Consider the following 22,193-nt stretch of genomic DNA (forward strand, 5'->3'; position numbering starts at 1 on the left):
CTTCCCTGCCTCCAGATGAGATCAATGAACTCAGCATAGGATTTGAACTTGGTAAAAATCCAAAAGTATCCAAAAGTGTAAATGTGCTAGAGAATCAATTCAGTGGTTATGATTGTACAAGAGCTAATGGTTTAATGGAACTACATTGGACTGATGTGGAATCATTTTTCTACTACACTGTAGCTAACTGAGATTATTTAACCTTGAAAAATATAAGATTAAATCAGTTCTATAAATTCCACATATAAAGGGATTATTTTAATTATTTTTTAATCCATCATTTGTCACTTTTTATTTTTTCCCTGTATCTTAAGGTCGCCATCATTTCTGGTTGGAAACTGGCCGCAGGATTCTAACACTGCTCTTCAGCCAGCGACTAAGAGCTGCACAGGACTGGCGTGGAATCCTCCACAATAGCTGCTTTATGTTGAAAGCTCCTAGGTAGGTTCCCCCAATCTCTCATGCGCTGAAAGCATCTTTCTTTTAAAAGCTGGGCCCCAGAGCTCAGTATTCCTGCCCTATCAGCTGGGGATGAAAGAATGCAAGATGATCTGTTGGCCAGGTACTTTCTGCTCCTTCTGTGCCATCTCCACCTGCTCCTTGTCCTCTTATGGTTCACCCAATGTGCTGTCTTCAAGCTGAACATCTGGATCCCCAGGGCGGATGTAACTGTGACGCTTCTTGTTAGAATGAGATTGAGTGATGGGTGCTAGTTGAGGTGCTTGGTGACACCAGTGCAGAGAGCCCCAATACAGTTTCTTCTGCCATACCTGCAGGCATAAAGAGGAAAAGTGTAAGCAATGTGTCCTCATTATAATTTGTTGTCAAGCTACCTTCTCTGACGAGCTGGCATGGAGCTGGTGTTAGTGATTGTATCATTAAAGGACGGAGAGGAAGGATAAGAGTTGTGCATATCCTAGGCTAGGCCATAACTCTGCATCTCCTTCACCTGCTTCCTTATCCAAGTACCATTCCTGGATTTGGAAGTTGGACTTCCTCTGATAGATGTTCTCACCCTCTTGTTATATGCTGTCTTTTCCCACAATAGCAGAAGCAATCATTGATTAGCTAACATTGGCAGAAGCGTGGGGGTGAAGCATTTGGAGGTGGGAGGTCATGTGATGAAATCTTCCAGAATCCAGCCCAACCAGAGCTGATAACACTACATCTCTCCTCCTCTCCTCTCCCCCCAGCTTCCTGTTTCCAACAGTTGTTTTATGAACTGTAGGGTTACCAAACCTGAATGTTTAAACCTTGGTGCGGCATTGTGATTCATCATGAAAGAATTCAAAGGCTGTTTTCCAACATTGCTGCCTGGATTTGGCCTGTGTATCAAGACTGTTGTTTACAACTGCATTGTTCTGAACACTTGTAAACTTGCAATTGCAACATTTCTATGGATAAAATTACTGAACTACTTCAATTGCAACATCCCAATTTTGATCGGGCAGGCCAAAAGTCAATTAATGTGCATTTGGGTTTTCGATTCCTGTGGGATCATAGCAAGATTAATATGTTAATTCTTTAAATGACCTAGCTATTCATTTTGAAGCTTCTGAACCACATGGGGTTCGAGGCTTTTTCCTCAAGCATTGTCTGTGTTTGAATAATGCAAAATTTTAACCAATCTATGTAATTAAAGGAGCCACTTTTGTTAATGTCAGAAAAAGCTGGAAATACTCAGCAGGTGATGCAGCATCTGTGGAGAAACAGAATGTCTGTCAGTCGAGTTTCAGGTCTAAGACACTTCCCAGTCCTGAAATGTCCACTGAGTGGTACTCCCCTGCTGAGCATTTGCAGCTTTTTCTGTTTCTGTTTTTAGATTTCCAGCACCTGCAGTATTATTCTTTTTGTACAGTTTGTTAATGTCTTTTGTCCAGTTATCCTTTCACGGAATCTGACACACATCAAAACATCAAACATCATGGGGTGGTGGTTTTGATTGACAGCTATAACTGAGGCCCATGAGAAGGGACAGGGTCAATGATGGGCTGTCGTCCTTTGTTGGCCAGCTCTGAGGTCAGAAGCTTCTGACTGGGGGAGTTATGTGTGGTTGCTTCAGCCCAGTTAGTCAGTCGACAGTCAGAGGGCCTGGACTAGTTTGACTTCTTGGTAGTGTTTCACCATGTAAGTGAGCATCCATTTTCACAGACTCCTGCTTGTTCAGGGACAGCTCAGAGAGAAACATTTTTATTGTTTTGATATATATCAGGAAGATTTGTAATGACTGTAACATATAGGGGGTGATTTTCAAGCTCTGCCCACCTGTTTGTGCCAGCATGAGGCCTGTACCTCATTAGCATGCTGCCAGCGAGCTGCGGGTGCCCCACTGCGGCTCGCTGGTTCTGGAAGGGCAGGAAATCATCCGGCTCCTACGCTCAGCCAGCCAGCAGATCAGGTTTGGGAGGGGAGCAGGAACCAAGAGACCTGGGGGTTCACATACACGAACCTTTGAAGGTGGCAGTTCAAGTTGATGAATCTGTTAAAAAAGCATTGGGGATCATTTAATTTATAAATACAGGCATAGAGTATAAAAGCAAGAAAGTTATGCTAAACCTTTATAAATCACTGGTTACACCTCCGCTGGAATATTGTATCCAATTCTGGGCACCACAATTTAGAAGGGGTATAAAGGACTTGGAGAGGTTGCTGAGGAGATTTACCAGAATGATACCAGGGGTGAGGACTTCAGCTTTTTGGAGAGAATAGAGAAGCTGGGATTGTCCTCCTTAAAGCATAGAAGTTTAAGAGGAGATTTAATAGAGGTGTTCAAAATTATGAGAGGTTTTGATAGAGTAAATGAGAAAAAACTGATTCCACTGGCGAGTCGGTCGGTAACCACAGATTCAAGATAATTGACAAAAGAACCAGAGGGGAGTTGAGGGGAATTTCTTTTATGCAGCGAGTTGTTATGATCCGGAATGCATTGTCTGAAAGGGTGGTGGAAGCAGATCCACTCTTAACTTTCAAAAAAGGATTGGCTATCTACTCGAAAAGGAAAAATTTGCAAGGCTATGGGGAAAGAGCGGAGGAGTGGGACTAATTAAATAGCTCATTCAAAGAGTTGGCACCGGCACGATTTACCGAATGACCTCCTTCTGTGCTGTAACATTCAATGATTCTATGGGAGGGTAGGCAATCCTGGATGGGGGCCTCAAACAGGCTGGCAACAGGCCGGGGTTTTTTTGGGGGGGCCCAGGAGGAGCACCACTACTCCTCCTGGGCCCACCAAAAAAAATTAAAAGTTTGCAGCACCAATTTTGAGCGGCCACCAACGGTCCCTTTAAACACCATTGATTTGATCGCTCAATGCCTGGTACAAATAGGCGTAGTGGGCACGGCGCACAATTGTACTTGAAAATTACAAACGGGGTACTATAATCGGCATAGGACCCCAATTTTCATATTTAAGCAGCCTCCCTCCTGTTTCAGGTGAGAAACGGGTGACCAGAGGTTGAAAGTCACCCCCATATTGCTCCATGCTAAATAAATTGTCAGTTGGTTTATAGCCTGAATTTCAGTCTAATAGACTGTATGCTCAGTTCACCTCGCAAAGATGAAGAAAGTCATATTGTGGCATGTGGTGTATCCCAGTGATCCCTGGACCTCAATATTGTTTAGCTAGATATTGGACAGGTAAAGGTATACTACTTTTCCTAAGGGATGTGAAGTCTGCATATGAGTGGTCGATGACACTGAACCTGAGCAGAATATCTGGTTAAAAACCCCAAAACATGGCACTAAGTAATGAGACAGAAAAAACATTAGCTGACCTATTTACACCACAGAGACAAAGAACATATATATACACATCAGATTTATGAGACTTTACAAAATATCATTAATATTTACATTATAGGAAAAGTTCTAGAAATTGCAATGATTATTATTTCTTATTTGTGAGTCCATTATTGAAAAATGAACATACTTCACTAATCAAAATATGAAAAGCCAAGGAATCAAGTTGGTTCCCTTGGCCAGAATACCGTAGAGAGTAGAAATCTTTTGCCTGTCTATGTCACCTCCATTTTGTGGGCATTCACTTTCTTTAGTTATCAAGTATATATTATTTTTAATTATATCCAATTTTGAATATAGCCAGGGCAGCTGGACATGGTTGAGAACCAGGCATGGTGTGGCATTGTAGCATGCGTTACTTGGGAAATGGGGCTAGACTGCAGCTGGATGGCAATGTCCAGCTGCAGTCTCCTCAGCCTAACTGCATTGAAAATGCCAGCCCCATGGAGGTAGCAGTAGTATCACTCTGCTGGTAGTTAATTCAGAAATATGTTGTTTGTTTAATTATGTTTCTTTATTGGCAAATTGTTGGCAAAATATTATCCATTTAATTTCAAACAAAACTAATTAAGACACAAATCTGCTATAATTCACAATGTGCTATGAAAACAGGATGGAACGAGAAAAGAAAGAATGAACAAAATAAAAATGGTAACTGAAAATAAACTGGAATCTAGAAAATAAACCTCATCAGAGGAGGCAGAAAAGAGAACATTATGAGAAACATGAAAACAAATGGGGCTACTTCAGCCATTCCAAATGTAATGCTGTTGTGGCAACTTGCAGATATGAGCAACAAAACACCTATTTTGTTTTCTTTGATGTGTTTGTAATTAATTATTAATGAAACATTAAGCATTCAAGCATCTGTCTCTGTTCCTTATCAGCGAAAGGCAGTGAATCACCAGAGAATATTACATGGTTCAATAGCGGTACAGGCAGTTTGTAAACAATTTCAATACAATATTGGTGCCACCAATGCCCATTCTTAGAACTAAACAGCAGCATCGATTCTAAGCCAAACACAGTGCTTCAAGCAGTAATGTATGCATCAGTAGCTAGTGAATAATAAATACGTGTACAATACAGAGCTGGGATCATGTGAGTCTTTTGATCAATGTTGACCTAGCAGTTTCTAATGATCATAATCAAAAAGATTGACATTAATAGCAAACAACTAGATGTGGAATCCAAATAACGCTGTAAGAATATGGAACAGGACCAAGAAAAATGACACTCTAACCTTGAATGGAAAATGAAACCAAAATAATGGAAGCTGGTCTTGAGTCAGTGTCATTAGGCTCTGTGATTTGTAATGATGCTTAAACAGCTTTTTGGGGGAAGAGAGTTCCAAATTTCCACTACCCTTTGTGTGAAGAAGTACTTCCTGACTTTCTGAACAGCCTAGCTCTAATTTTAAGGTTATGCTCCCTTGTTCTGGACTCCCCCAGAATGGGAACATATCTGGAAAAAAACCCTAAAATTTATTGTGGGGCAGAAATGCACATAAACAGCATAAAATTGTGAACGCAGAGCTTCATCCTGGAGGAACACTGGTTGGGAAACTACGCATAGATATCCAACTTGCAGCATGCCACGTTTTGTAGTGAAGAAAAGCATGAGGCAAAGGGAGCCTACACTGCTGGCTGGCACAATCCTTATTGTGAAGATAAAATGATTATAATGAGGCCCGATGCCAAAACGCAAATTCTTCTGTGAGCTGTACCCTCAGCACTCACCTTGCCCATATAAAGTGCGTGCATGACTAACTCACTGGCTTGGCCTGTTGAAGTTGGATTCTTATATTTAGGTTTCAGTTCCAAAAGTTGATTCCAAACTTATGTTTTATTGATAATTAGTTGCATTTTTCTCCCTGCGTTAGTTAATGTTGCTGCAAAGGGTGCCATTTTTGCTTATTTATATGGTTTCTGTACCTAGGTTTAATACAGTATTGTTGCTAGTTACTGCAAATGAACTTATAGCAAATAAAGTGCTGAGGATGGGAATTCCTTTGGGGATTCCTATTGCGCTACAATCCCTCTCTTTTTTTCACTTGCATGAATACACTATACTTTAAAACACAAGATTTAAAGTAACTCTTTTCCAAATCCTTTCTGTGGAAAAATGGTCAAACAATCTCAAAACATGACATGCTTTCTAAGTGACTAACAATATTAAATGCAAAACCAGGCAGTGATACATTTCTTATGAACATTCATCACTACATAATATTTTTATTGCTTCAATAAATCAGACACTGACACTAGTTGTCTTACATTACAGTAAATCCTCAAGCATAGGTTTAACCACTCATAGAGAATGAAAGTGCATCCTCCACTCATGTGGCACATATCTTTGTTTAACCCTGGTGGCTTATTCTTAATTATGAGAAGTATCTTTGAGAATTTCCAATAATTAATAATTGGCTCCTGAGCTCTCTTTTGAAGGTGTCAAAAATGCTACAGCTTTGTTGTATCTTCTACATATATTCAAATAGCAGTGTCCTTTTGTAACCAAAAAGCAGTAATTTTAAACTATAATGAGTCTCTTGGAGAACGACTAATGAATCATTGGACATCCCTTTCCAGCTCCAGGTTCACAGTCGCTCTTCCTGCATGTTTCAGTACTCCCACAATTTTGAACATCCTCTCCAGTTGCATTCCAACCACATATTAGAACTATCCTGTTACCATTCTGACATTTTTCTGTTATCCGCAGATTTAACGTCAAACCAAATATTGGTGAAATTTATTTTTAGTTATTCTTAAAGCCCCTGTAATGAGCAGATTTGATAGATTTTCAACACCATTGACTCAATCACTGTCAAATTAACTTGACCTTTCAGGAAGGCTTCTCCAATTTGGAGCTGAGTTCCGGTGCAGTGGGACTTGCACCTGACCCTCGGTATCCGCTCCATGCCCGATACATTCTCCTGGGTTGGGGCTCATTGCATATGCACACGAGCCCCCGGACAGATTCCCACCAGACGATGCGAATGAGGAAACTCCAGCAGAGCTGAAGCTGGAAGACCGCTTGAGCACGAGAAAAGGCATCAAGGGACCTTAAAGGGGCAGAAGTGTCCCGAAGATCATGAGGAAGGCTCTCAATGAAACCCCCAGCCTTGACTGAGGAATTCAGCAGGTAAGTGTCTGGGGCTGACTGGAGGGAGAGAATGCTATACAAGACCCTCTCCCTCCATTGGGGAAACATAAGGCCCAGACTGTCACTACCCAGGGTCTACCTCCACATGGCAGCTCCACAAAGGGGTGATAATTGGGACCTGTGCCCTGCACCCGACCACCACTTGCATGCAGCGAGTGAGAAAGGAGCGGCCAGTGCGATTCCAGTGGACATGGGGGGGGAGAGAAATCCCAGTTGGGATGGTGAGGTGATGATAAGCCATTCCGTCCAAAACTTCCGCTGTGATCCTGTCCAATTTCAGGTGAGAATAAGGAAGAGAATTCCCCCTGTTGTCTGTTTGTTTATTTCCATTGTCTACCAAAGCATCTATGGAAATTTGCCTACTGAGAATCTTAATTTCATTTCCCAAACTCCTCCTGGATGGTTAAAATCCACCGTAATCTGTTAGTCTTGAAAATTATTTTTTTTAAAACTGTTCATTTGATCTCCTCTCTGGTCTGTATGCTATCAATCATTTTTTTAAAAACTTCTACAAGTTGTAGGTGCAAATGCATGCTGAGAGCTGTACCCTGCAACTTGGTGAATCTCCTGGCTGAGATTGACATTGAAGCTAGACATTCACAGAGCATGCCAGAACTTGCTGTTTGTAAGCCCTGCCCTTTATGTTGATGACTGTGGACAGAATTCCGTAGGGAAGCTATTATATGAATGTACTTACGGACATACGAATTAAAAGCAGGAGTAGGCCATTCGGCCCTTCGAGCCAGTTCTGCCATTTGATAATATCATGGCTCATCTGATTGTGACCTCTACCCTACTTTCCCGTCTACCTACTATAACCTTTGACTCCCTTGTTAATCAGGAATCTATCTAACTCAGTCTTAAAAATATTCAATGACCCTGTCTCTACTGCTCTCTGGGGAAGGGAGTTCCACAGACTCACAATCCTCTGAGAGAAAAAATTTCTCCTCATCTCCGTCTTAAATGGGAGACCCCTTATTTTTAAACTGTTTCCCCTAGTTCTAGTTCAAGGGGAATCATCCTCTCAGCATCTACCCCTTCAAGTCCCCTCAGGATCTCATATGTTTCAATAAGATCACCTCTCATTCTTCTAAACTCCAACCTTTCCTCATAAGATAACCCCCTCATCCCAGTAATCAGTCAAGTGAACTTTCTCTGAACCGCCTCTAAAGCAATTATGTCTTTTCTTAAATAAGGAGACCAAAACTGCACACAGTATTTTAGATGTGGTCTCACCAATGCCCTGTACAACTGTAGCAAAACATCTCTACTTTTATATTCCATTTCCCTTGCAATAAATGACAACATTCCATTTGCCTTCTTAATCACTTGCTGTACCTGCATAATAACTTTTTGTGATTTATACACCAGGACACCCAGATCCCTCTGTACCTCAGAGTTCTGCAATCTCTCTCCATTTAAATAGTATACTGCTTTTCTATTCCTCCTGCCAAAGTGGACAAGTTCACATTTTCCCACATTATACTCCATCTGCCAAATTTTTGCCCACTCACTTAACCTATCTATGTCCCTTTGCATACTCCTTGAGTCCTCTTCACAACTTACTTTCCTACCTACCTTTGTGTCATCAGCAAATTTAGCAACCATACATTCGGTCCCTTCATCCAAGCCATTGATATAGATTGTAAATAGTTGAGGCCCCAGCACTGATCCCTGTGGCACTCCACTCGTTACATCTTGCCAACCTGAAAATGACCCATTTATGCCTACTCTCTGTTTCCTGTTATCCAACCAATCCTTTATCCATGCTAATATGTTACCCGCTACACCATGAGCTCATATTTTGTGTAATAGCCTTTGATGTGGCACCTTGTCACATGCCTTCTGGAAATCCAAGTACACCACATCCACAGGATCCCCTTTATCCACGTTGCTTGTTACATCCTCAAAGAACTCTAATAAATTAGTCAAACATGATTTCCCTTTCACAAAGCCGTGTTAACTCTGCCTGATTGCATTGAGATTTTCTAAGTGCCCTGCTATAACCTCTTTAATAATAGATTCCAGCATTTTTTCTATGACAGATGTTAAGCTAACTGACCTGTAGTTTCCTGCTTTCTGTCTTCCTCCTTTCTTGAATAGAGGAGTTACATTCGCAATAGAGGAGTTACATTCACTACAGGAGTTACATTAGAAGCAACAAAAGTATTTGTATGTTTTCTTTGTACAAAAATTAAAAACAAGGGCAAGCTGGAACTTTTCAACTTTTTCTAAGGTAACTTCGAAAATATAAATGATGTATACATATATGCTAGTTGAAATCTCACAACTAGAATTTGCAGTTACAGTAAGAGTGCTGGGCACAGATGAATCTGACAAGAACTGACAAGTGGGAAAGGCCTCAGGACGGAATGACTTGGAGGAGGAGGGAGTCTTTATATTTTGTGATGGATTCTAAATGGTTACACCAGCTGCATTTTTTATGTATGTTTAGTTATCTCAAAATTCCAAAGCAATCAGCAATGATTCATATGAACAAAAGCCAATTCTGGAAGGACTTCTATTATTCAAGTCTGGAGTGAACATCTGAGATTGATTAGTGCTGAGTACAGAGAATTCATATATATCGGGGATGGATGGTTTGGGGGAGGGGGTGCAGAGGGTTGAAATATTTGACAGACAGCCATTAGTGGGGGTTGTGCTGTGGATGAGAAATACAGTCGGGGACTTACTCTATAAGAGAAAATGAAGTAGGGTAAACTTAACTTGTGGGGGAACTGTAGTTAGTCGGCAGTGGGTGGGAGGGGATCTTGGTCAGTGGGGAGGGGGAAAGGGGCTGGAAACTTGATGGGGGTTAAGAGCTCCTCAGTGGGAGTGGAGAACAGCTCAGAGGAGGGGTGCGGGGTTGGAGAAAAGGTCCGGAAACTTGCTCAATGAGGTTGTGGGGTGTGAAGCTTTTTCTCTTATTTCTTATTTTCCTTTGCCACTTGCTTTGCTTAAATGCTGGCAATTCCACTGCTTCAGTGTTTCAACATCTAATGTAATTGCCTGAAGTACTTGGACTCGCTGCTACTTGGCCATTACCTACCATAATATTTTGTAGTCTGGCCATGGAACTTTGCAAATTGTAAAGTGCTTGCCAGTTTTTTCCAAAAGCATCCAACATTAAGTAAGTAGCTTTTTTCTCTTTTTTAAAAAAGTTGTTTTGTATGTGTATGATGTCTTTGGTGTGAAGTTTGAGCACACTGGTATATCATTTTTAATATATTACCTTGGGACCTCCCTTGATGTTGCTCACGATAAGTTGGATGATATGCTATTCATAAGGACAAAAGTGTTATACCATGTAATGGAAGGTTGTTCTGTTAAGGAGTTCTGTATCCCTTTAGGGCCACAAAGTCTAAATGTTAAATAAACATAGACTCAATGGTCATTCAGAGTTTATTTGTTTAGTCAGGGAACTTTGAGGTTGGAATGTGATTCAGTTTCAGCTTGCAGCTGAGAAGGACTGAATCGTCTGAGATCATTTGCTCATAAGACTGTAAGTCAGAACGCAGGATAAAATGCAAATTGTGATTTTAAAACCCATTTGCACTAAGGTGTAATTGCCCTGGAAAAAGTTTTGGGAATCCTTTTTGCGTTTGTTTTTCCAGAAACACATGCAATGGCATCATTTACATTGAAATATATCGTTACATTTATAAAACATCATTCTGTTACTTATTTGTGATATCACTGTCATAAAAAAATAAGGTGTACCTCTCCACCTCAAGTTTTATAAAATTCAGAGTTAGTCTCATTAAAATAATTGGAAGGATGAAATTGACAGTGCTGTGGATGGTGCAATTAAAGCTTCAAATTTTATTTCATGATTGTTCTGATTGTATTCTCCAAAAAATAGCCCACATAGTATTTTTAAAAATTATGGATACGTTTTACTGTTTTCGTCAGTTCAGTTGAATTTTCCAAGTCCAATTTAACACCAAATTAGGCATGTCGTATATCATTAAACTAAACTGCTTCTGTTATATGCACCTGCCATCCTTAATGTCTTGTTACACAATGAAAATATTGAAATGACTCACATAATCTATTTAAATTAAAACAGTAATTTATTTTGCAGAACTTAATTGCATGATGGTAGAAGAGATCCTATTTAACTGGACTTGAAAAGTTAAGTTAATGTTTTCAAAAATCAATGCTGCTTATTCTGTATCATTTCATAATGTCATATTTGTTATGCAATCAGCTCAACAACAAAAATTTGTATTTATATAGTGCCTCTAACGTTGGAAAAATGTCACAAGGCGTAATTTAAAAAGATACACATTTATATATACCGTGGCATTGTCTGTAATGAGTTAGAGGACTTTCTGTTTAAACATATCGGAAATAACATCAGGGCCATTGTCTTTCAGTGACTAAATAAGTGAAATTCCACAACTCTGTCCATAATTGTAAATGAGTGACCTTTAGTTTATATATATTTCTTTGCCTGTGTATTGAACTTATATCTCTTATCATCTTTAAAGCTAAGAATACACTGCAAGATACATCAATTGGAGGTATTTAGCAGTTGTGGAGAAAAGGAATGCGGGTTCGCTGCAGGTGGGGGCACAATAACCCCATTCTACCTTTCCCATCTGGTCTCTCCTGACCTTTAGTGTCAAGTCTTCCCTTGGCCCTGGTCCAGTTATCTCCCACCATCAAACCCTGCTTCACCTGAACTCTACTTGATCGTGACTCGCAATTGCCTATTTTAAATAAACCAATGGGATGATGCTGGGTTGCCCCAGTGTCACTAACAGAAATGCAACTGCACAAGTGCCCCTTCAAACTGAGGAAGCTCCATTAATATAATTAAACATAAAATCTAATTAAACTTAAATAAACTCACAATTTAAATCACAACATTATTATCGATGTTGATAATAACCACCGGTCATGGATGGCTCCAAATGTACCGATGGCCACAGTCTAGACAGTGAAAGACAGGCAGGCAGCCAGAGCAATCCCCTCCGCGCGGGCTGCATTCATCCTGGACCTGTGAATAGCTGTCCTTTTCGCGCCCAGGAGTGGACCCACGAGAATGTCCTCCAACTTGCCCGCCCCCTCCCCCACTCCAGTGGCCAAAGACCAGAAGTGTTGAGCTAAAATGCAGTACAGGGGATGGACTAGTAACATATTAAAAATCTTGCATCTGGATACACATTCTGTTTACGAAACCTTACTTTTTGTTGTCATAATTTGTCACATTTCTGGGTGTCAACTTTATCCACTATAAATTCCTGTATCTGTGTTTATAATGGAAAATGCCTATGTAAAATGTGATGCTGTCGTGCCTCAGTTTTGCATCTCCCAGCTTCTCAGCCTACACTGCCGAGAAACCCCTATGCTCCAACAACTTTATTTCCTTTCCTAAAGGTCCAATTATTCCTTGCCTTCTAACCCCACTTCACCTGAAGACTGCACTTGGTTTTGACTGCCCATGTGCAATACTATGGAAAATTGATTCGTAATATATTAAAAGTCCTGTATATGCACACACTTCCTGTAATTGTCACTGCCTATAAAATCATACCTATTTCTGTCTTGCTTATTTCCATCATGCCTGCCTGTCATGTTTTTGTGTCATGATTAAACATTTTACTTACCTCCAATTGAGGTCTCCACGGAGCTTGTCGACAGTGTCACCTACCTTGGAGATCTTGAAAGCGGGCCTGTGGCTCACTGCTCTCTATCCCCCTCCCTGCTGCTGTCTGTCATGACTGCCATCTTCTCCCTCCTCCTGCCATAACTGGACTTCAACCTGATACTGCTTGCTGTCCTCCACCAATTGGCCATTCTTCACATGAACTTAGGCAGTGAGTACTGAAAGGATATTCCATTGTGGAGAGTATCATAACAGAGCCTGACTCTATCTTTACCTGCAATGATGTACTAGATTTTTAAAATTTGTTATTGGAGTGTGGACAACACTGGCAAGACTGCATTTATTGCCCATCCCTAGCTCCTCTGAGGTGGTGGTGGTGGGCCTTCTCCTTGAACTGCTGCAGTCCTTGTGGTGATGGTGCTCCCACAATGTTGTTAGATAGGGAATTCCAGGATGGTGATCAGAGGTAGGAACCTCCATAGCCAAGAGATGCTGAGGCCAATTGTAAAGCTGATACCCATCACCAGCTGATCAACTAACAAAGTTTTGCATCCAGCATGCATTTTCTGTTCAGCACACTTAATTACTGTTTTGTCATACCTGGCAGTCACAGCTGGGTGTAACAGTTAGAATTGCTTTTAAACTGTCAGTTTTGCCTAAGTTTCTATACTTACAATTATTTATATTTCATGCTTCTTCTTGTACTCTTGCTCCTCCAACCTTTGTCTACCAGGTAGCACTGCAGGTAAGCTTTAGGTAAGTTTTTCTTTTACATTTATTAACCTTTTATTATTTTAAGCTTATTTAAACATATTTTATTTTTACTTTTAATTACATTTACTTTACTTTAATTTTACTTAGTGAATTTTTACTTACTGTTTTTCAGCTGCTTCCACTGGTCTGCCTGTCTTCCATATCTTAGAGGTTTGGGACTCAGGCCCCCTCAACTTGCTGCTCCTACCATTGACTTGGTACCAATTTGGACACTCACCTGTCACGTTCCCTACAGCCCCTCTCCTGCCTTGGGCCATTGTACCATTGACCCACCCACTTCTTGGGCTTTACACCCTCCCTTCCTGTTCCACATACTCACCCAGTGGGAGTGAGGGATTGTGGGTTGATGGGTGAAGCGGGAAAGTGATGGGGTTGAATGGGAAAGAGAATGGGGGCTCAGGTGAGCAGGAAAGCAATGGTGAGATGAGGGGAAGGAGAGGCAACAAGCCAGAGAAGGTTATGAGGGATGCAGGAATAGATGGTAAGGCAAAGAAGAATGGTTTGGGACGTAATGGTCGTGAGGAAGTAGTGGGAAGGAGACGTGGTGGCAGTGAATGGGTGGAGGAAAGCATGACGGAAGGGGTGAGGTGCGATAGGATGTAATGAGAGCAGGTAGGCCTACAAAGCAGACCCACACCCTCCAGTGCAAAATGTGATTTTTGGCCCTATGGATCTCGTCTTCCCTACCACCTTCAACCTGAAAGGAAAGAAAAAGAGAAGCAGAAGAGCACAGAGAGAAACAGGAAACGTAGAGGATGCAGAAAAGAGAGACAGAGAGCAACAATAAAAACAAGAGACAGGAAAGAGAGACCACATTCCCTAACTTCCCTTGAGTAATGCCATGGGGGAATCCATTAATATACGATTGGAATAAAAACAGAGGTGTGTAATAATAATATTAATTTACTCATAGCTATTTTGGAATACATTTTCTGTTTTCAATTTAAATTTCCAGCATTGTATTTTTTCTTTGTATCTGTACTGATTGCATGTTTAATGAGGCATTCATCCTTATTTTGGTTTCTTAGAATAATTTTCAGAAATAAAGTATAACATGGTCTTTGGGGAATACTGAGATGTTTTCTTCCAGAATCTTCAATGTGGAACCTTGTGACAAGAAACAATCAACTTACTTAAAATTAGATTTATGTTGGGAATGCAGGAGAATTGGCACAAGTCCCAGACATTCAGACATCTGAAAACCTTCTGTGACTTTTTATCACAATGGCCCGGAATTTGCTCTGAGCTGCTAACGAACAGCGCCCACTGCTCATCATATTTAAACTTGCCCACAAATGATCCACGGGCTTTAGTGAGGGAACTTCCTCTAATGGTGAGCTGCAAAAATTGCAGCATCCTCTCCCGGGCATCTGAGCGGGGAAAAGATCACTCTGATTCCTGAACCAATCAGATTGAAATGTCCTTGACAAGTCCCGCAGACACAGACCAGGAAGTGAAAGCTACAATGTAAAATCAGTCAAAGAAATCAAAATAAGGAAAGGGAAAAAAAATATTGAACTAAAAGACAGAGATAAAAGAGACAGCAATAAAAGGTATTTCTTGGAGATTTAAAAAAAATCCCAAAGAACAATTAAAATGGGAAGGAATGAGACTCCACATTTTTAAAAGTTAATTTTCAGTGCCAGAGAGGTTGTTTGGCAGTCATTAAGGGTTAAAAGTTAGTTTAGACTGAAAAACCCAATGTACCTTTTTCTGTGTAGATTAGTTCATTACCAGCTGGGCAATGCAGCAACTTTGTGCTGGTCTATTCATTTCACCGGCGAGCTGTCCTTCCCACGCAGCTTTCAAATGAGCAGGGAATCTCGTAGAGCCACTTTCCGATTTGAACGTTTGACTGCATGTGCACTCACCGGAAGTTGCTCTTCCATTTACCCTTAAATAACAATGAACACTGTTCGGTTCTCCATTATTTTTGGAGCAAATTCCAAGCCAATATGTTTAAAGGTAGTGACAGCAACTGCCCGCATTGTTAGAATCTTAGAACGAGCTAAAATTGTTCTCAATGTTACAATAGTTCTGCGTAGACTGACTAAAATCTAGGCACCTTATTTTCAAACTGGCAGGCACTAAGGCGCTTTAGATCAAGTATGGTCAACTGTAATGGGATAGGTTTCAGGATTTCTTGCATAGTACTCCTATTACAGTGGTGGTTGCAGTAGAAATGTCAGTGGGAATGCAAGTGTGTGAAACTTGCAGCTCTTTGCCAGTATAATTTTGTCTTCTCACTCTTTAGTTTGGATCGGTTGACCATGCCTGCTTTAGATGATTTTGTGGCACACAGCATGAATTGAAATCAGATGTTACTTGAAATTACTGGGAGCAAGTACATGAGCAATGCTATGCTAATAAATGTGACACTTTACCAAAGCAAAACTGAGATAACCACACATTTTTCTGAAATTGAACATTTTGCATTAGTCTAACAATTTAGCAAATTAATAAATGATTCATTGAGCGTTAACATGAAAGGAAGAGACCAAGGGAACTTTGAGCATTATAACAAGCAAAGTCTCAAATAATCCATAAAGTGCAGTTTCACCCTAAGATCAATCATCACTAAAAAGTGTTAAAATGAAATTGAGTGCAATAAACAACAATATACATCTAACAAAAAAAGAAACTACAATACCCCAGAAATGACTGTGTTGGGAAGTAGATGATTAAAATAATACTTCCATTTACTTGTTGAAAGACCTAGCACCCTTTCATTTGGAACAGGTCAGTTAGAAAAAAATTGTCAAACACAGAATTAGTGTGAAAGCACTGTTCATGCTATCTTCTTTAATCTGTGATGTGGAGATGCCAGTGTTGGACTGGGGTTGACAATTGTAAACAATTTTACAACACCAAGTTATAGTCCAACGATTTTATTTGAAATCAAATAAAATTTGATTTCAAATAAAATCGTTGGACTATAATTTGGTGTTGTAAAATTGTTTACAATTCTTTAATCTGCTTAATAAAAGAAGGAACTTGCACTTACAATAGCTGGAAACCACATGAAGATTGTCCTGTGTCAATGGGGTAAATTTTAACCCTAAGAACGGGTGGATTGGGGGCGGGTGCAAAAGTAAAAATTGTAAGAAGTAAAGCCCGACCCCAACTCACCCACTTGTGGTTTTAACGGAGGCGGTTCAAGGGGCAGGCGACCAATCCACTCAGGAGGTGGGTCGGTCAGTAAAATCTTTTAAGGAGGTTGCGTGCCTCCATTTTAACAGCATTATTATTTTAACTCCTGGGGGCCGGAATTCTCGGGTCTTCTGATTCACACCACGTAAGAAGAGGTGAGAAGGCCCAGGTAAATGCCTTTATTGCACTGCTCATGAGCCAGGAGGAGCAGGAGTGTTTCCTCCAAGCCCAACAAGCTTACCTGCCGTGATCCAACACACACAATCGGCTGACCCTCTTCCCCACCCCACGTTGGACCGCCCCCACGATCTCCGACCCCCTTGATGATCGACCTCTCGATGACCTCTGACTCCCCCGACGACCGATGACTGCCGACCCTCATGTCTGACCACCCTGATAATCGATCCCCCCCCCGATGACCACCGACCCCCATGTCCAACCCCCCCCCAATGACCAATCACCTCAATGACTGACCCCCACCCCGATGATCGCCGACCCCAATGACCCCCCCCAATGACTGCCGACCCTCACCCCCACCAATCAAAGACTTACCTGCTGGCATCCGCTCCCTGGCCGCTCTCCTGTCTGATTGATAGCCAGCCTATCAATCTGGCTGGCTGTCGGGTGGGAAACCTACTGAAAAAAATTGAAAGATGTCCCTACGTCAAAATCATAAGGACGTCCAGGAAACCCATACTTCTGGAAATCCCCCTCCGCTCTCCTCCCGACTCGACTTTAAAGTTTACTCCAATACCTTAGTTACATAGAACAGAATAACTAACTTATTTTATATCTCTGTGGCATATGTAGCAGTCCTTCTGTATATCAGTGCATGTTTAATGCAAAGCTGTTGGTGGAACAAAGTGCTTGATCTTTCCACAGATGAGATATCTAAGTAAGTTGAATTCAATCCTGAAGTAAGAACCAACTCAGAAGAGAAAAGTGAGGAGGTACAAAATGACACCAAATCTGGAGGTACAAAAGGACATCGAATCTTCAGTGAGGGGAACCAGTAGCAGATGCGACTGACATGCCACTCAGGGACCAACTCGCTTCAAATATCACCGGATCCTTCATAGCGTCTTCTCTTGGGTACACTGTACAAGCTAGATTCTCTAGAAAAGCACAGCAGGTGAGGGCGTGAGGGGAGATGGAAGAGAAACTAGAGTTCAGGGCTAGAATGATTCCAGGGATGAGGACTTTAGTTACATAGACAGACTGAAGAAGCTGGGGTTGTTCTCCTTGGAACAGAGAAAATTGCGAGGAGATTTGATAGAGGTATTCAAAATCATGAAAGGTCTAGACAGAGTAGATACAAAGAAACTGTTCCCATTGGCGGAAGGATCAAGAACCAGAGGGCATAGATTTAAGGTGATTGGCAAAAGAACCAAAGGTGATATGAGAAAAAACTTTTTTACGGAGCAAATGGTTAGGATCTGGAATGCACTTCCTGAGGGGTCGATGGAGGCAGATTCAATCATGGCCTTCAAAAGGGAACTGGATAAGTACTTGAAAAGAAAAAATGTGCAGGGCTACGGGGATAGGGCGGGGGAGTGGGATTATATGGATTGCTCTTGCATAGAGCCGGTGCAGACACGATGGGCCGAATGGCCTCCTTCCATGCTGTAACCTTTCTATGATTCTATGACAGGGGGGAACCTGGGGGGCAGCAGGGAGGTTGGCTTGGTGTCACGGGGATGGGGGCAAGCAGCAAAAGCTGCAATTGAAATTGCAGCCTTTCACGTAGTTAGGTTTCTGCAGGTTCTTTGGTGATCTATATCTCAATAAGTCAGTCTTATTTTGTTGCTTATTTGAGCCAATGACAGCATAATTTTTTTCTGCAACAGATTTAGTGTGATGAGTTCTAATGTGGATCATACATGAAATTACCAATTTACTTGAATATTATGGCAGTTAGAACTTAGAACAGGAAAGGAACTCTCATTGAGACTATTGGATTTTGAATATCTACATATTTGCCTATCTTACTGACCAGATGAGTATTAAGCAGTAGCATTTTATCTATGTTTTGAATCAATACATTGTGTGACTTTCTTCACTTTGTTACAGGATAATGGCTCAGCAGGACGATACACAACACAATTAAACCATCACCTTATGTACACTTTCAGTCACTTCCCATAATTTATTTATTTTAAATTTTTTATCAAATACATCATGGCTATACAAATGTTATGAGTGCAGTTGGACTCTGCAACTGAAAATGAAAATGTCCTTTTTCATAGTATATTCTTTCAATCAGGAGTTGCGTGGATTATTGCAAAAGGTAATCTCTCTGATTTACATTTTTTTTATCTACTTTAATTTTAACAAGATGTGTTTCAGAATAGTCACTTAACTGCCTGGTTTACCTTACAGATATAGCAATAACATGCTCTTGTTAATGGGTGTGGTAACAAAATTTTGCCCCATATCGATAAATTTCTGTACTTCTGTCATAATACACTTATGCACTTCAGGACATTCTGAGGATGTGAAAGCCACCAAATAAATGCACGTCTTTGTTTCATGTTTTTTTAAAAGGTGAATCCGAGAACACATTCCAACTACTAGCATGTAGTTTGAAATTAAGGCATCATGAAATAAATTGGCAGAAGATTTGACAATGTATTTAGACAATGGTGCCAAAATTCTTCATCCCATTCCACTACTGTAATCCCAACCAGTTGCTGATCAGCCTTCCTGACCCTGCTGAAATATTGGGGTCACCGAATTTAAATAAATCCGGTGGGCACCCACAGCAGTATGAGTGCATCTTGGGCACCCATTATGGGCGGAGGGGGGGTAGATGTGACGCTGCACATTGCATGTGGAAACCCCTGAGCCCCATTTTTGCCACTCCAAGGGCCTGCACGCTGGTAGCTTGCTGGCATCCAGGTTGCTTGGTGCAAAGGAGGCAAGAGTGACCGGAGTTACAACAGGTGATGCCATCCCACCAGCCCCACCTACTTACATAAGGGATGGCAGGAATTACTGTTTGTGTGCCCCCTGTGGGAAATGCCCATTAGATGCCATAGGGGATGCAGCATTTGTGAGTACTGCCCAATGTTAAGCATCCACCAAACTTACTATCTGGAGGTGAGAGCCTACCCCTCTCATGTGTGCACAGGAGGCTCTCATGCACCTGTGTGACTAAGCCCACACAATGCAGATGGGATGGAATGACACCACAGACCATCAGGTGTTGCAAGGAGCCATTTTCTCACAATAACACAAAATGTTTGAGATTGTACAAAATCGTCCTCTGAATAGCTCATTAACACTTCAAATCACCTTGTGAGCCTAAATGCACTTTCATGCTGCTGGCCTACTGTTGAGAAAAAGATCTGTGTGTAGTCCTGGGAGTCAACCCCTTATATGCTCAATCTAGCATTCCAGAAATATTGTAAGTTAAAAATCCAGGCCAAAATACAATTTGCTATTGATCTAATGGAGTTTCTCCAAAAGATATATATGCTATGCAAATAGATATATAAGCAGTGCAATAAAGCTTAGCAGACCTCCCAAACTAAGAAATTAAGAGTGTAAATAGCCCACTTCCATTTTGGTCTGTCCAAAACCCACCAATAGCCAAGTGCTGAATGCACAAAGTGTTGCCAGATTTAGAGGAATTTTGAGGCTGTTTGTCCACAGAAGCTTTACGTTGTCACAAACCTTTCACTTATTTTGTTTGATAGAATAAACCAGTAAACTAAGTAATGAGAAGTATACATAAATGCACATATAAATTCTAGTTGATTTCACATGGTATTGGACAACAACATACATTTATATAGCATCTTTAATGTAGCAAAACGTCCCAAGGCACTTCACAGGAGCGTTATCAAACCTCCTCCAGCCGAACAACCCTCCGACATCTCTGCGCCCCTCAATTCTGGCCTCTTGCGCATCCCCGATTTTCATCGCTCCACCATTGGCGGCCGTGCCTTCAGTTGCCTCGACACTAAGATCTAGAATTCCCTCCCTAAACCTCTCTATCTCTCTCTCTCTCTCTCCTCCTTTAAGATGCTCCACGAAGCCAACCTTTTTGACCGAGCTTTTGGTTACCTGTCCTAATATCTCTTTATGTGACTGGGTGTCAAATTTTGTCTGATAACGCTCCTGCGAAAAGCCTTGGGACGTTTTTACTACTTTAAAGGCATTATATAAATGCAGCTTGCACTTCGCATGGTTTATTTCTATGACAAAAGTGAGTTGCTGAACCATCTCCCCCAAACTGCACCTCCTTCCACAGCCAGATTCACCCTCCAGCGGAAGTAGGATGACATCATGGCGGTGTTGTTTCCGGTAGACTGAGAGGGGGGGGACAGCGCGAGCTGATGTGGGAATATCGGTGACAGAGTGTGGAGGCCGCGTCCGGGGACTCAGCGTGTGAGAGAGCGGCCTTGAGAGAGAGCAGCGACGGATTAGTGCGGGGCGGCATGGCGGCTAGAGGCAGTAGGTGGAGCAGGGGCTGCTTTATCAGTCCGCCGGCCTGGTGTCGAACCGTGATCTACTGGATACGGCAGCAGCTGGTGGGTTGAATGCCGCTTCTTGTTTGTAAAGCCTGCAGGTGGGATTAGACCGGCTGCAGACTCAGACTCTGTGCGCGGCTCGGTGACCTGGTCCGCGTCGATAAAAAAAAAAGAACCCCTGGGCTAACGATTTATATTGAGTATTGCTCCTGCGTGCGGCGGTGTTTAAAGGGCTGGGCCGGAGAGTTGTGAAAGATAGGACGGGAATGGCTTCTCACCTGGTGGTGCACTTTTATCAACAGTTCTTTTAAGTAGAAAAGGAGATGATTTTTTTTTGCAGAATCCAATTATTGCAGGATTATCTCAAAATGTTCTGAAATTGTTGACCTGAGATGATGGTGTTTTACATCCATAATCGTTATTTCAGTGACTCGAGGTGGTTTCTCAAGTCTTCAAATTAAGTTACTTACCTAACACCAGTTGCGCGTTCAGGCACTAGGATTTTGTAAATGTCTTGAAAAAGGACGAGTTTCTCAGGTCTGTCGGTTAGTTGTCAGTTTTTTTTTTGCTGTCTTGTACATCAGTCAGATGTTGCAATGTGGGTGCCAAATGATCGGTACTGTAATTAAATATAATTTCAGTAGTTTTGACTCAGCAAGCAACTGGTGACGCCACACTTGAAAATGTCAACCGCGCTTAGAAGAACTGGAATGAACATTTACGTGATCTTAAATGATTCATTAATTGTGACAAAAGCTCTACTTCCCTCTAACGTGTGTTGTAATTTTCCGAGTAAGAAGAACGTGCATTAACGTGGCCTCTTTCATCTCTTCAGGAAATCACAAATAATTCTCAGCCAATTAATTATTTTGAAGAGGCAGCACCCACCATGGCACAGAGCAAGATCTCTCAAACAGTAATGAAGATAAGAACATGAGTAGGCCATTCAGCCCCTCGAGCCTTTTCAGCCATTCAATTAGATCATGGCTGATCTGTATCTCAACTCTATTTACCTGCCTGCCTTGGTTCCATATCCCTTAATACCCTTACCTAACAAAAGTCTTACCAATTTCAGTTTTGACATTTTAAATTGACCTAGCCTCAACAGCTTTTTGGGGGAGATAGTTCCAGATTTCCACTACCCTTTGTGTGAAGAAGTGCTTCCTGACATCGCCCCTGACCGGCCTAGCTCTAATTTTACAGTTATGCTCTCTTGTTCT

At 41.5% G+C, this 22,193-nt stretch overlaps 1 protein-coding gene and 1 long non-coding RNA gene across 3 annotated transcripts in view; one reads left to right on the forward strand and one right to left on the reverse strand.

Annotated features, from left to right (window-relative positions):
* Nucleotides 1-253: 253 nt before the first annotated feature.
* Nucleotides 254-15,209, reverse strand: LOC137331040 (uncharacterized). The gene is made up of 3 exons (XR_010965359.1): nucleotides 15,056-15,209; nucleotides 2,266-2,479; nucleotides 254-770 (listed from the first exon to the last, which is right to left on the reverse strand). It is a non-coding gene; the product is annotated as an uncharacterized lncRNA (long non-coding RNA).
* Nucleotides 15,210-20,821: 5,612 nt separating this feature from the next.
* Nucleotides 20,822-22,193, forward strand: part of atp11b (ATPase phospholipid transporting 11B) — a 142,788-nt gene continuing 141,416 nt past the window's right edge. For both annotated transcript variants that reach the window (XM_067995212.1, XM_067995213.1), the window contains exon 1: nucleotides 20,822-21,033. In XM_067995212.1, coding sequence (XP_067851313.1) covers nucleotides 20,941-21,033 — 93 coding nt within the window. In that variant the 5' untranslated portion in view covers nucleotides 20,822-20,940. The remainder of the gene's footprint in view (nucleotides 21,034-22,193) is intronic.

The sequence above is a fragment of the Heptranchias perlo genome, chromosome 13 (assembly GCF_035084215.1).
Source record: "Heptranchias perlo isolate sHepPer1 chromosome 13, sHepPer1.hap1, whole genome shotgun sequence".
NCBI lineage: Eukaryota > Metazoa > Chordata > Chondrichthyes > Hexanchiformes > Hexanchidae > Heptranchias > Heptranchias perlo.